The sequence below is a fragment of the Oryzias melastigma genome, linkage group LG3, assembly GCF_002922805.2.
Source record: "Oryzias melastigma strain HK-1 linkage group LG3, ASM292280v2, whole genome shotgun sequence".
Classification (NCBI taxonomy): Eukaryota; Metazoa; Chordata; class Actinopteri; order Beloniformes; family Adrianichthyidae; genus Oryzias; species Oryzias melastigma.
This window is the reverse complement of record NC_050514.1, coordinates 3,221,049-3,234,764: the sequence shown is the minus strand read 5'-3', so window position 1 is coordinate 3,234,764 and position 13,716 is coordinate 3,221,049. Positions and strand designations below refer to the sequence as shown.

General features: G+C 37.9%; 1 protein-coding gene and 1 long non-coding RNA gene across 3 annotated transcripts in view; one reads left to right on the top strand and one right to left on the bottom strand.

The window, feature by feature from the left end:
• Nucleotides 1–4,975, bottom strand: part of LOC112161164 (potassium voltage-gated channel, KQT-like subfamily, member 1.1) — a gene marked incomplete at its 3' end in the record, with an annotated part of 58,030 nt that extends 53,055 nt beyond the window's left edge. For both annotated transcript variants that reach the window (XM_024296193.2, XM_024296194.2), the window contains 1 exon segment: nt 4,601–4,975. In XM_024296193.2, the coding sequence (XP_024151961.2) occupies nt 4,601–4,965 (365 nt within the window).
• LOC118600075 lies at nt 3,501–5,376 on the top strand. The gene is made up of 3 exons (XR_004949649.1): nt 3,501–4,118; nt 4,522–4,746; nt 4,842–5,376. It is a non-coding gene; the product is annotated as an uncharacterized LOC118600075 (long non-coding RNA).
• The last annotated feature ends 8,340 nt before the right edge of the window (nt 5,377–13,716 follow it).

Genomic DNA, 13,716 nt, shown 5'->3' with positions numbered 1-13,716 from the left:
AAACTTTCAAGTGACCCCATGAAAAATGTTTGTCATATTCTATGCTCTTTTTTTCAAAGCAAACTCAACATCATGAAAAAAATAAAATATCTGTGAAAATAAATGTTTTAAACAGCCCTACTGCTTCCAGTGTGGAACCACATCTCCTTTTCTGGATTGCAGAGCAGCTGATAAAACTGGTATAAGGCCTTTGTGTTAAAGGGAGAGCATCTGCACCAAACAGGGAGAACAGAAAAATCAGTGAGCTTGTTAATAATGTTATGATCTAACAGCTCCTTACTGACATATTTTCAAAGTTAAAGTGCACTGAGGAAAGTAAAAGAGTTGTATAGGTTGAACTATTGAAATAATTAGTTCCTGCACACACCCAAAAATATGTTTTCATTCACTAAAAGATGCTAAGAGATCATTAAGTGGTCCCTTTAAACAATCTGGAAATCAATTTAATTTTTGTACTACAAGGCACAGTTAAAAGCCTTTTTTTTCCTCAAAAATTGACTTTGCACTTTATAATCCAGAGTGCCTTATATATGGATTATTCTGGCTATGTTCACTGATATCAAAGCAATTTTGAGAGCTAAACGCTCTGTAAAAATGTTTGGATGGGTGTCATTGTTAATACCCCAATGTGAAATGGTGCTTTTTTTTTTTTTTGCAGAACAATGTTAGGAGCTAAGGAAGTAACGTTTGTTTTAGTGGTATCAGTCTGTTTTTCACATATTACAAACAAGGCTGAGATTTACAGGTTTAGTGAAGACGCTAACATGGCTAACGCTAATATGTAGCAGTGTCTGTTTATTTTTACATGATACTAAGGTTAGGAGTTTGCATAGTCACAGTAACGTTTGTTGTAGCAACATCAGTCTGTTTTTTTGTGTTTTTACATGTTGCAAACAAGGTTGGGAGTTACAGGTATTCAGTAGTTAGTGCTTTTAGCAAAGCTAACATGTAGTGATGCCAAAGTGCTTTTTTAACATCTTTCTAACAAGGGTGAGGGTTCCAAACAAGGATGAATACCAGAGGTATTGTAAACATGCTTACGCGGCTAATACTTCTAATGTGTAGCGGTGTTGGACAGTTTTTTTTTTTAACATATTACTAACAAGGTTGAGCGTTAGCATGGTCATCGTAACGTTTGTTTTACCCCTATTAGTCTGTTTTCTTATGTGTTGCAAACAAGGTTGGGTGTTCCAGGTACTGTGATTACGCTAACGTGGCTAACGCTTCCTTATGTGGCTACCTAGCGGTATCAGTCTGTTTTTTTACATGTTACAGGTTGAGAGATACAGGTTTAGCAAATACGCTAACATGGCTAACGCCAATGTGTAGCAGTGTCTGACTGTTCATTTTTAAATGTTGCTAAGGTTGGGAGTTAGCATAGTCACAGTAACATTTGCTGTAGTAGCATCAATCTACTTTGTGTTTTTAAATGTTGCTAACAAAGTTGGGAGTTACAGGTATTCGCTAGTTAGTGCTCCTAACAAGGTTAACATGAAGCGGTGCTGGACAGTTTCGTTTAACCTGTTACTAACAAGGTTGAGAGCTAACATGGTCACAGTAATGTTTGTTTTTGTGCTATTAGTCTGTTTTTTAAATGTGTTGCAAGCAATGTTAGGGGTTACAGCAGGGGTCCCCAAACTACGGCCCATGGGTCGTATCCGACCCACCTCCACAATTGGCCTGGCCCCGTGAACGATATCAGAGACACACATTTCTTTTTTTGATGTTCTATTAATATTGTTTCTGTGAAGACTGCAGAACAGGATTATATAACTTTTGGTTAGGTGAAGCACTATAGAAAACCATAAATGTTTACGTTTGGACACACCCTATGATTGTTACACTTTTTCTGTTAGCCTACAAACTGACTCAGCCCCACATCAGAGAAGAAAACAGTTATGTGGCCCTCACAAGAACAAGTTTGTGTCCCTCTGCATGTTACAAATACTGTGAATACGTTAACATGGTTAACACTTCGGCTGCACGGTGGCGCAGTGGTTAGCGCTCTTGCCTCACAGCGAGAAGGCCCCGGTTCGACTCCCAGCTGGGACCTTTCTGTGTGGAGTTTGCATGTTCTCCCCGTGCATGCGTGGGTTTTCACCGGGGACTCCGGCTTCCTCCCACCGTCCAAAAACATGCTTCATAGGTTCATTGGTGACTCTAAATTGCCCCTAGGTGTAAATGTGTGTGTGATTGAGGCTCTGCGACAGACTGGTGACCTGTCCAGGGTGTACCCCGCCTTCGCCCTTCAGTAGCCGGGATAGGCTCCAGCACCCCGCGACCCCGAAAGGGAAGAAGCGGATAAGAAAATGGATGGATGGATGGGTTAACACTTCCCATGTGGCTACCGTGTGACGATGTCGGCCTTTTTTTATCTTACTAGCATTGAGTGTTTAATAAAACTGGACAGAGGGATCCCTCCCCCCTCATATTCCAAACAGGAAGTAGCCACTGACTCTGAGAAGCCAAAATCCAATAGATTTCTAATGAGAAATAAACATCTATGACTCATTCTGTTTGTCAGAATAACCATTCTTGCTCTGATACAATGTATTGGACTGTTTTCTTTCTGTTAAGAACAAAGATGGGAGTTAACAAAGTCACAGTGACTGTGAACGCTGTTAATAAAGTCAGATTTTTGTGAAACTTTTGTTTTGTTTACAGTCCAATCACATTTTATTCTATTGTAAAATCATTCCCAGTGATCTTTTAATTATAATTATGACATTTTTAACCAAAATCAAAAATAATTTGTGGTTTTTCTCAGACATATTTTCTACACAGCGGCAGTAGCTCATTAGAAATTCAATTCTGGTTTGTGGGCGGGACTGGTGACACAAAGCAGCCCTCCCCTTTCCCGTCATCGAGAGCTCTATTTGCGCGCTTATAGCTTCAAGCTAGAAATAGCGGCACAAAAATAACAATGAAAAATATTGGATTAATCCAGTCGTACAGTTCTGATCCAGAATGGAGAGTTGAACGTCTATCAAGAGGGTCAGGGTGCGGACGGGGGGAGAGGAGACTTTGGCACGACCAAAGCAGCTACATCATAGGCATTCTGATGCGTCAGGATTTCAACTGCTCCTGATCCAACGTGATTTAAATGATTAAATATTCAGAAACACAGTTTTAATCATAAATTCCTTCTTATAGGTCCTCTATTGCACATCTTTCAAAGTCAAGGCCCGGGGGCCGGATCTGGCCCTCCAGGTAATTCTATCCGGCCCTCCAGATCATTTTATTTTATTTTTATTAATGGTCCGATGTTATCTTGCATTTATTTCTAACCTGTATAATTTTGACAAAATATTGTTTTATGGAGGGTAAAATATTGAAAGTTATTTAAGATTTAAGTTGATTTATTCTGCATTATATTCCTGCCTGTTTTTATTCAAAGTTATGTTAAAGAGTTATGTTTTTAGAGTTTAAAAATGCAGTTTTAGAATAAATGTTTTTCCTGTTCGGCCGACGACCTAAGGTGTGTTTTGGATTTTGGCCCCTGTGTGATTGAATTGGACACCCCTGCTGTATTATGAGAAAAATGCTACAAAAACATGTTAAATACACAAAAAAAGAGGATTTTCATTGGGGTGGGTCTGTATTGTGCCTGATAGTTCAGTGCGGCTTATTTTAGACAAGTTTGAAAATAATCTATTCATTGCTGGTATGCCTTAAAATCTTAAAGTGCAGAAACAACAACAACAACAAAAACGGTAATTGAAATAAGAATAAGACACCCCGCTGTATGTTGATTCAAGTGGCCCATAATGAGCTATATGATAAAACAAAGATTGTTCTGTAATCATAACGAAGCCTTTCCGACTTAAAGTGCATTCTGCAGGTTATTTATGGCTTCTTAATATGCTGGTGTTGCTCTGGCTCCGTTCATGTTCCCTGAGAGACGGTGAGAATCAAACCAGCTCTGACAGGCTCTGTCCATCCGCGTCCCCTCTGACACTGCAGGGTCAACGGCTGCACCCTCCTCTGAACATGCACCCTGCCAAGTTTGCCTGCCTGCTATCAATGACAGCAAGTGGGGAGCGACAGCACACTTCTGGAAAGTCCCATCCGACATTCCTGAAGCGTGCCTGAACTTTCCAGTATGGATCTCCTAATCTGTGAGTTTCTAAAGGGAAGGAGGGGGGGGGCGCGTTTTCCTATAAAAATCAAAAAGTGTGAAGTGATAAAGAGTACATATGTCTTTATTTTGAAAAAGTACAGGCAGAGGGCAAATAAATAGAAACTAAAGACACAATAATTGGGATTTTTCTGCAATAACAAACTATAACAGATCACTAATCTTGCTTTAGTGCTCCCATGTGGGGGGTTTCTTTTATTCCCACTGAATTATGAATGTTTGTTTATTTTATTTGCTGTTGTTAGACTAAAATAATATTAAGATGGCTCTGTGGGGGACTCCGGTGTGTCTGTGCAGAATCTTTCCAAATTTTCAGGATTAACGGTTTTGTTGTGAGGACTTCCAGGGTTTTATGAGTGCAATTAATTCCCTTTTTTAATTAGGATCTTGGAGTTGCAATTATGCCCTTGAATACCCCACGGATCCGGATGATTATGAACATAAAAGAAAAAAAACACTTACACAGTGAAGTGATACACGAAGCATCTCCATCCGGACGGCCTCTCCAGAAAGTTGTACACGCGTCCTTGGATGTAGGCGCGCGTGAAGACGGGACGGACCCCGGTGCTGTATACTGACATCCGGACTGACATGCGCGGATGAGATGGGTAGGGGTGGATCTGAGCTGGGGGTGCACAATTAGGGGGGTCTCCATCCACTTGCATCTTTCTTCTATCGTGAAAGTGCTCCTTTTCTTCCACAGGTGGGTCGTACGCGCTAGAAGGAGTTTGCGCCAACTCCAAGTCCGGCGGTCTTCTTCTTCTTCCACGCGCCAAAGCAGAAAATGTCCATGTGTCCTCCTGAGAGGGAGTGGAAGACTTAGACATTTCTCTTCAGTCAACTTTTCCACTTACTTATAGGTCACCGACTCCGGCTGACAACTGTTCGTCCATGTGCGCTCACCTTCTGTTGCGCGCCCGGGACGCGTCAAAGCAGAGCCTGCTTGTTAATGCGCGTGATGGCTCCTAATGCCTTCTCCAACTCCACGTTTCCGCCTGTCTGGGTTGTTGAGGACGCGGTGAGACTCAGCCTTTAAATGAACACTCTTTACCTCTCTTCCGGAGCACTTATCAGCCGGTGGAGCTGTCGCGAGGCGGTGCGCTGCGAGCAGCCAGCCAGCTGCTCAGGCTTTAACGGAAAAACCCCCTCAGAGGATGAAGTTAAGGAGCTCCATCCTCTTCATACTACGAGCTTTGCACTAATTCTTTTCTCCTCAAAATACATTGAGCCCCTTAATATGGATTTGCACTGTCTTATTTGCAGCGTGGAATAACTGTGCAGACAAGTTCTGTCATGTCTGAGTTCATACATGCAAGAACATGACTGTATAAAGTTACAGTATTCATTTATGACCTTCTTATTTGATTATGTGGTGAGAGAAATATTAGCTTATTGTCCTAAGAGTTCCACATGTATTAAGCAGCCTACACAGAGATTATTGCAGTCAATACTGGAACAATAGTCATAGAATTACTCATTTAGGTTCTGTTTAAATCATGTTATTATGTTATTTCAAGGGGGGCCTTGAGGTACCAATAACACCCAAAAAAATCATTTATTGCTGAAACATATTAAAGATAACAATAACTTAAAAAGTAGAAAAAAACAAAAGTAATTTTTCAGAAATCAAACTGAAATGCTAAAAAATGAAACTGGGAAAGGTAGGTGGTATGTGACATGAGCTGCAATATTACGTTTGGACAACTGGAACTTCCATCGGTTTTTGTGCTTGGTCACAGATAAATTCATGCAAATAACATCAGCCAAAAAGTTTTATATGACGGATATCTATGGAACCCCTGAAGGGACATCAAAGTAAATACTTGAAGCAAAATATATATATATATATTTTTACTAAAAAAGAAAAGAAATTCTGAGTGCTGGTCAGATCTGGTGAGTACCTGATAGTGACCTGAAAAACGTTTTTTTTCTTTAGAAAAAAACTAGATATTAACTGGCAATTACCCATCTTTTTTTGTCATGAAAAATGGTTTTCTGGTTACTATCTGATGAGCACCAGTTACTGTTTTTTTTCTTAAAAAATACATGTCTGGTTACAAAGTAGATACTGTATTTTTCGGACTATAAGTCGCAGGGGCCAAAAAATGCATAATGAAGAAGAAAAAACCATACATAAGTCGCACTGGAGTATAAGTCGCATTTTTTTCAAGTAATTTATTTTACAAACTGGTTGAAAAAAACGATATTACATCATCCTGGAAGGTAAGTTATAACATTCATAAGTGAATAGAAAACAGGCTGAATATGTGTCAACACATATTCACATATTAGCATCATGAAAAAAACGAAAAGGTGTAGCATTTATATAACATAACAGTTTTATTTAACTATAGCCTCAAGAACTCATCAACTTTGTATCTTTACTGTAATTAATTGCACGCAATCTCACTCCATATCACTAAATCCGTTAAATTCTTCGTCCTCTGTGTCACGTCTGAATAACTAAAGTAAATAAAGTAATTGCATAGATCACCATAAGAGGGCACTCTAGACATACGGTCCATATCTCATCATTAAAAATTCGCATATAAGTCGCAGGGACATTCAATCTATGAAAAAAAACGCGACTTATAGTCCGGAAAATACGGTAATTACTTCATTTTTTTCTTCAAATCTCTGTACATATTCAGTACCACTTAATGCTAAATAACTTTTGTTAAAATAACGGACAAAACGCCCTTTTCCAGTTAGCGATACCCCATAATAGCTATTATTTCCATTTTTTTTATGATGTTTTGCATTTCTACATTTCTGGCAATTACTTTTGTTTTCCTGAAAAGTTTCATTTTTCTTTTCTTTCTTTTTTAACTGTGTTTTTGTGTCTGGAATTTTGCTTTGATTTCTGAAATACATGTTTTTTTCTTTCCTAATTTGTTCTACTTTTTTTAAACCGCTGTGATTGCTAACATGTTTTTGTGTTGAGTGATTTGTTGGTGGAATTTGCAATTCAGGGCCAACTTAGAAATCATGATACTCACACATGTGATTTACGCTAAAAAACACATTTTTAGCATACAGTGTTCACACTGGACTGTCGCCATACTAGCGTATGTACTCACAGTAGGTAAAGGCTTGGTACAAAATGTTAAAGCAGTCCAAAGGTATTAATTTATCACAAATAAAAGAAATATACACGCAACACATGCATCCATACGATTGTTTAGTAGAAGTTTAACACTGCAGAAGTAATTCTCTTGTACTTACCTGCTACCACTGACACTTCAACTGCTGAGATGGTAGATATAGTTGGATCAGCTGCACAGCAGTGAGTTTACATACACTGTAGCTTACCAAATCTGTATTTCACCTCCTGTCTGTCTCTTTTGTCCACTACTGACTGTTCAAAACAATGAACTCTGAGCCACAATGCACCGATCTGTCCACAGACTTGAACCCAATGCTTGCATTTAGCCTGATAAGGTGACATTTTTTTTTTTTCAAACCTCTGGCTTCAGTCTATCTTCAGGAAAGCTCGCATGAGTTTCATGTAACAAGGTTGTGCTGTGAAAGTCCTCCCCATGACCTTGGCTAAGGTAGACGACATGAGAGGAAACAAGTCCCCCGCAGCAGATTTTAATAGGAGTCAAGTGGCTTCCATATGATGACAGGATCTGTTGCCGCTTAGGTATTAAGTGCCACATTAATGGACTCTTGCTGGTGAACACCACTATAAAGTTAGAATGTTACCTTCTAGGAAGAGAAAGGACATGGATGATGAAAATTACTGTTAAAGATATGATTATGACTCTGGAACTTTTTTTTTTTAGTAAAGTTTTTAGTTTAGAGTTGGGTATAGTCCTGTTGACCGTGTACTTCTAAATGTGTAGCTGTAGTCATAGCACATCAAGCTGTTTAGGACGATCCTATCACTTTATCTTCAACACGATTCTCTGTTTTTCTTTTACTCACCACATCATGACACCAAAATGACTGGTTACATCTTTAAAGATGTGATGATTGTAAAAGTCCCACTATTATAAAAGCATTTCCAGGGATCTTGAAATTATGATTATGCCGTTTTACTCCACATTAAAAAAGCGGTGTTGCTTTCTAGGACATAGTTTCTACAGAATGGTAATAGTTTGTTATGTATTTGGCTCTGAGTTGTGGGCGGGGCCATTAGTGCGGAACAACCCCATCCCCTTCCCCTCCCCCCATTGCTAAAAGCTCGGAGTAAGGAGCCGGTGCCCCGCCCATCGTATTTTCTACATCATCGTCTTTCACAACATTTTCTGTCTGCTCCTAAATCACAATTATTTGAATAAAGAAAAGAATAAGAACATGTTAAAATAACAGTTTTCAGTCTCTCTTTAAAGGAAAAAATCTACATTAACACCTCCTTATGCTAAATAATTTTGTTTTTCTGATATTTTGTCCTGACCTGGTTCATTGTGTTTCTTTATGGTTACAAAAAATCACAACTGTGACGTAATGTTTGTACTTTTCCAGTGTTAATTCATTATAAGAACTACCGGTAGTTCTTTTATTGGGTAAGTGGCACCAACATCCATATGGGTTGTAAAATGTACTTTCTCTCCATTTGTGTTTATTCCGAGTACTTTTCCTTTTTCTAAGAACTTCTCTAGCCTTGCATAAAAAAAAAAAATAAATAAAAAAAAACACATGTTGTCATTTTACTGCTATTAAAGTCCACTAATAAACTGTACTGTGTTTGAATAGGCACATAGAAATCCGACAGTCAATACCGAGGTTTGTCCCTGAAGTATGTTTTTATTTATTTTTTTTGGATGCCTTAGCCCATACTTAAGCACAATTAACAATTAAATCATACGATCGTTTATTCCAAGAACTTCTGTGAACTTGGTATTAGCTACAACCAATCATTACTGAAGCACTTAAAAAAGTACCTGAAAAGGTTAAAGCACTGATAAACTTCTCACTGAACAGATCAAAACACTCTGAAGGTTCTTTAGAAAATAATCTGTGTAAAGCATTTATCCTTGAGTCTGCTATAGAACTCAAATAGACCCGTTCATACATTTACCTTTCACCGTTTTACTCCTTACCTTATAGAGACTTGGCAACAGTTGATCCACTGAGCTGAGCATGTTTTTAACCCACTATATTTACTATACACTTTACTTACTATACTATACACTTTTTGTAGATTTTGCACTTACTACACTTAAGGGGGGACTTGGATTAAAACATGCATCATCAATCAATGGTGTGTTTTAATAAGTTAATAGGTTGTATTAAGCGAGACGTAATAGTCAGAGATAATTCTGTCAGTCAGTCCGACTTTATTAACTGTCTACAGAAACCCCAGAACTTGTTGTAACAAGCTACATTTTAGCCCAGTTAGAAGCGTTAGGCATGTTAGTTTATTAACATCTGCAACAGATGATACGGCTAAAACATACATTATTGTTTCTACGCTAACTCCTTACCTTGTTAGTATCATGTTTAAAAGGAATAAAAAGAGAGAGACTGATGCTACACATTAGCCACATTATTAGCCGTGTTAGCATATTAACAACAACAGATTGATAGAGCTAAATAAAATGCTACTGTGACCATGCTAACTCTTTACCTTGTTAGTAACACATAAAAATAAAAGCTTGACACGTTAGCTTTACGTTAGCTTCATGTTAGCTACGTTATTTGCCATGTTAGCAAATTAACAATTGACAACAGACTGTAACTCCCACAGAATTTGCATTATGTAAAAAAAAGAAAAAAATCAGTCTGATACCGCTTATACCAACCTTACTGTTATTATGACAACTCCCAACCTTGTTAGTAACATTTAAAATAAACAGTTTGACACTGCTACACGTTAGCTGCATTAGCATTTTTAAAAAAATCCCACCCGACCAAGCATTTTGACAGAGCGCCATGTACCTCTCTCAATTGCTTTGGCATCAGTAAACACAACCAGAATTCCTCCATATACACGATGCTCTGGATTGTAAGGTGCCGTGTTGGTTTTTTAAAATAATTTAAGCTTTTGAGTCGGCCTCACAGTGCAGAAAATGTTTTTCATAAGACTCTTCACCTTTTCTGTATCTTCTTTTGAATACATTTAAGTTGTTTTCCCATCAGGAATGACATCTTAGCACCTCAAAAGAAATAGTTTGCTGTTTTTATAGACGCTTCATCAAAACTTAAACAAAGCTGTATATGTCTATTATTTAAGAGCTATAAGTCAAAACAAAAATTGACCAATGACCCATCTTCAATTCCTGATTTTACCTGCAATATCTGAACTCTAAAGATTCACAAAGGAGCTTTTATGTGGGGAAAAAAGCAGCACAAATTCTAAGTCTGCAGTCAAGGAAGCTTTTGGAAAAGCAAGTCTTGTCATTTCTTCTCTGACAACACAGACTTGAAAGGATGCAGCTCCTGAATTGGGCCACAGTGAATGTGAGTGCAGCAGCAGCTCAGTGACGCACATACTTGAGACTCTTTATCATATCTAATTGGGTTATATATCACAAAATAAGCAAAGTAACTCCATATTTACAAGTTCCATGCAGTGGTAGAATACATGTGTGTGTGTTTGGTTTTGTTTTTTATACACAAATAAGCTCACTCAGAGTTTGTTTGTTCAATCATGTCTGATAGAATTATTTCCCTTTTTGTGTTTATATTCCTCAGAAGTATGCTGGACAAGGAAGTCTGAGATCCCACATCAGATTTTGACTGACTGGGAAAAGCACTGGGTCAGAGTCTGCTCTGGAAAGCTATCAGCACATGTGCTGTAGAAACAGCTGAACCTTATGCAACTGCCTCTGAGTGCAAAGTTTGTGACGAAGACATAAATCAATTTGTGTCTTGGTATTTATTTATTTTTTGTGTGTGTTGCTGCCCCTTTTTTTTTACTTTAGACTTAATCTGTTTTTCTATGCATTAGTGCTTAATAACAAAAATACTGTTGTTTGTTCTTCCTTAAAAGCTAAATTATAGGCTGCTGCGCTGTCTCAACCAGGAAGTAAAAGCCCATTATCTTCTCTGAATTGGCCTGAGTAAATAAAAACTGTTGGGACATTGCCCCCATGTATGTCCCCTGTGAAGGGAAGAATGAGGCAATGGACTGCAACCTGAATAGTAAAATATTTTATTTTCATATGTGAATTTCAAAAGCTACTCCATTTAACCATTAAATATCTAAAATTGTCAATTAGGAGAGATGACAACGGTAAATCTTAACCAAAATATGAAATGCTCTATTTTCCGCACTATAGAACACACCATCAATGAATGGTCTAATTTTGAAATTATGTCAAACCGTTAACGTATTCACAGAGCCTGACTGTAACTACTAACCTTGTTTGCAACACGTGGCAAAAAATTGGCACTAAAGAAAACGTTACTAGGACTACGTTAATTTCCAACCTCGTTAGTAAACACACACAAAAGTAGAATTCAATACCGCTTCACACTAGCAGTGTTACTGTATTCAAGATAACATCCAACTAACTTCCTTTGCAACACTTAAAAGAACGTTTGATACAGCAAAAATAATCTATATTTCTGTGACTACACTCCCCACCTTGTTAATAACACAAAAAATGCTGTTTGATACCACTACACGTTAGCCTTGTTAGCTTATTTATATTTATATCAAACTTCCTTTGCAACTCTTAAAAAAACTGATTGTGCAGCTAAAACAAACTATGTTACTTTGACTACACCAACTCCTAAAGTTTTAGGACACATTGATGTTATAATAAGATCAAACTTCCTTTGCAACACTTGAAAAAAAGTTTGATACAGCTAAAACAAACTAATATTACTGTGACTGCGCTAACTCCCAACCTTGTTAGTTATGTAAAAAAAAAACTAGACACTGCTACACGTTAGCCATGTTGGAGCGTTCACAATATTATCCAACTTCCTTTACAACACTTAAAAAGCCATCGATACCCCTAAAACAAACTGTGACTATGCTAACTTCCAGCCTTTTTATAACACAAAAAAGCTGTTTAATACCGCTACACGTTACACACGTTAGTGTGTTTATAATAACATCAGACTTCCTTTGCAACACTTGAAAGAAACGATTGATACCTCTAAAACAAACTATTTAACTGAGACTACGCTAACTCCTGTCCTTGTTAGTAACGCAAAAAAACTGCTAGATACAGCTACACATTAGCCTTGTTAGCTTATTGCTAATAACATCAAACTAGATTGATACAGCTAAAACAAACTATGTTACTTTGACTACACCAACTCAAAACTTTTAGGAAACATGCTAAAAATAAAAAAAATCAGACGCCAGTACATGTTTGCGTATTCACAATACCTGTAACTCCTAACCTTGTTTGCATCAAGTAAAAGAATCTGACTGATACAGCTAAAGCAAACGCTAATGTGACTACGCTAACTCCCAACACCGCCACAAATTAGCCATTTTAGTTTATTTACAATAACACTCAATACTCGTAAAAAACAGACTGATATTTTGACAGAATGCCGTATACCTCTCAAAATCATTTTGACATCAGACCAGAAATAAACAACCAGAAATAATCCGTGCTCCGGATTAAAAGGCGCACGGTTTGCTTTTTTTTAATTATAAGATTTGTTAGTGTGCCTTGTAAATATGGTAATACACACAGGAAAAAACAATTTCAAATAATGAGCTAAATAAATCTTGTTTATAGAAACCCCCTGTTGCTATTAAATGATTATCATGTTTTTTTGACCCGCCTCTGCAGAGACCAGTGGAGTCGACCTAAGTCACTGTCAAGTTGCATTTTCCTCCAGGAAGTATTCATTTGGAAAATGGTAAACCGTGTCCTACGGGGATGTTCCCAGTCGTCTGCAATGTTGAGTTATGAGGATTTATTTGGAACCTGTTCCCCCAATCGAAAGGGAAAATCGCCTGTGCTGTTATCAGTCACGTTTCATTTGCAGATAATTGTTTCATGTGGGTCAGTAAGGTTTGCACTTGTGATCAATGTATCCCAGTTTAGCTCACAGCTCTGTTTACACAGGACTCAAGCATTTCCTCAAAAAGAATGCAATGATCAAACCAAATGGAAATGAAAGAGCATGCTCACGTTACATAGAGACAAAAAAAATGCTTCTTTTTGTTTTTTTGGTTTCCTTTAAATCAAAGTTGTCCCAGGTGGATCTGTGCTCGCTCCAAACGCATTTGGAATTAGCATGCAATAAGCGATTGAGACACAGCAGCAAAGAGGAGCACCAGCTGTACAGGGAGACAGGCACTGTTGAAAACACACTGAAGGTGGCTGGCAGACAGGTGGGAAATGTCAGCCTCTGAAAAAGAGACATAAACAAACACAAACACAAAGCAAAACAGGGGATGAGACTGACACAGAAACAGCTGTGACAAACACAATATTTGTAACTGTATAGGCTGAACAAAGAAGCTTATAACCACCCTAGACATTATAGAAGCTTGTAAACATTTGGCATATCTGGGCGTATTGTTTTAAGTTTGAATATGTGCAATAAGGTGCTTGTATATTTGATAGAGCGTTTTATATTTGATTTCAAATAGGTGCAAATTTCCCACCGTAATGTATCTTTTTTGCATGCAGCAACACGGAACGCTTCTGAAA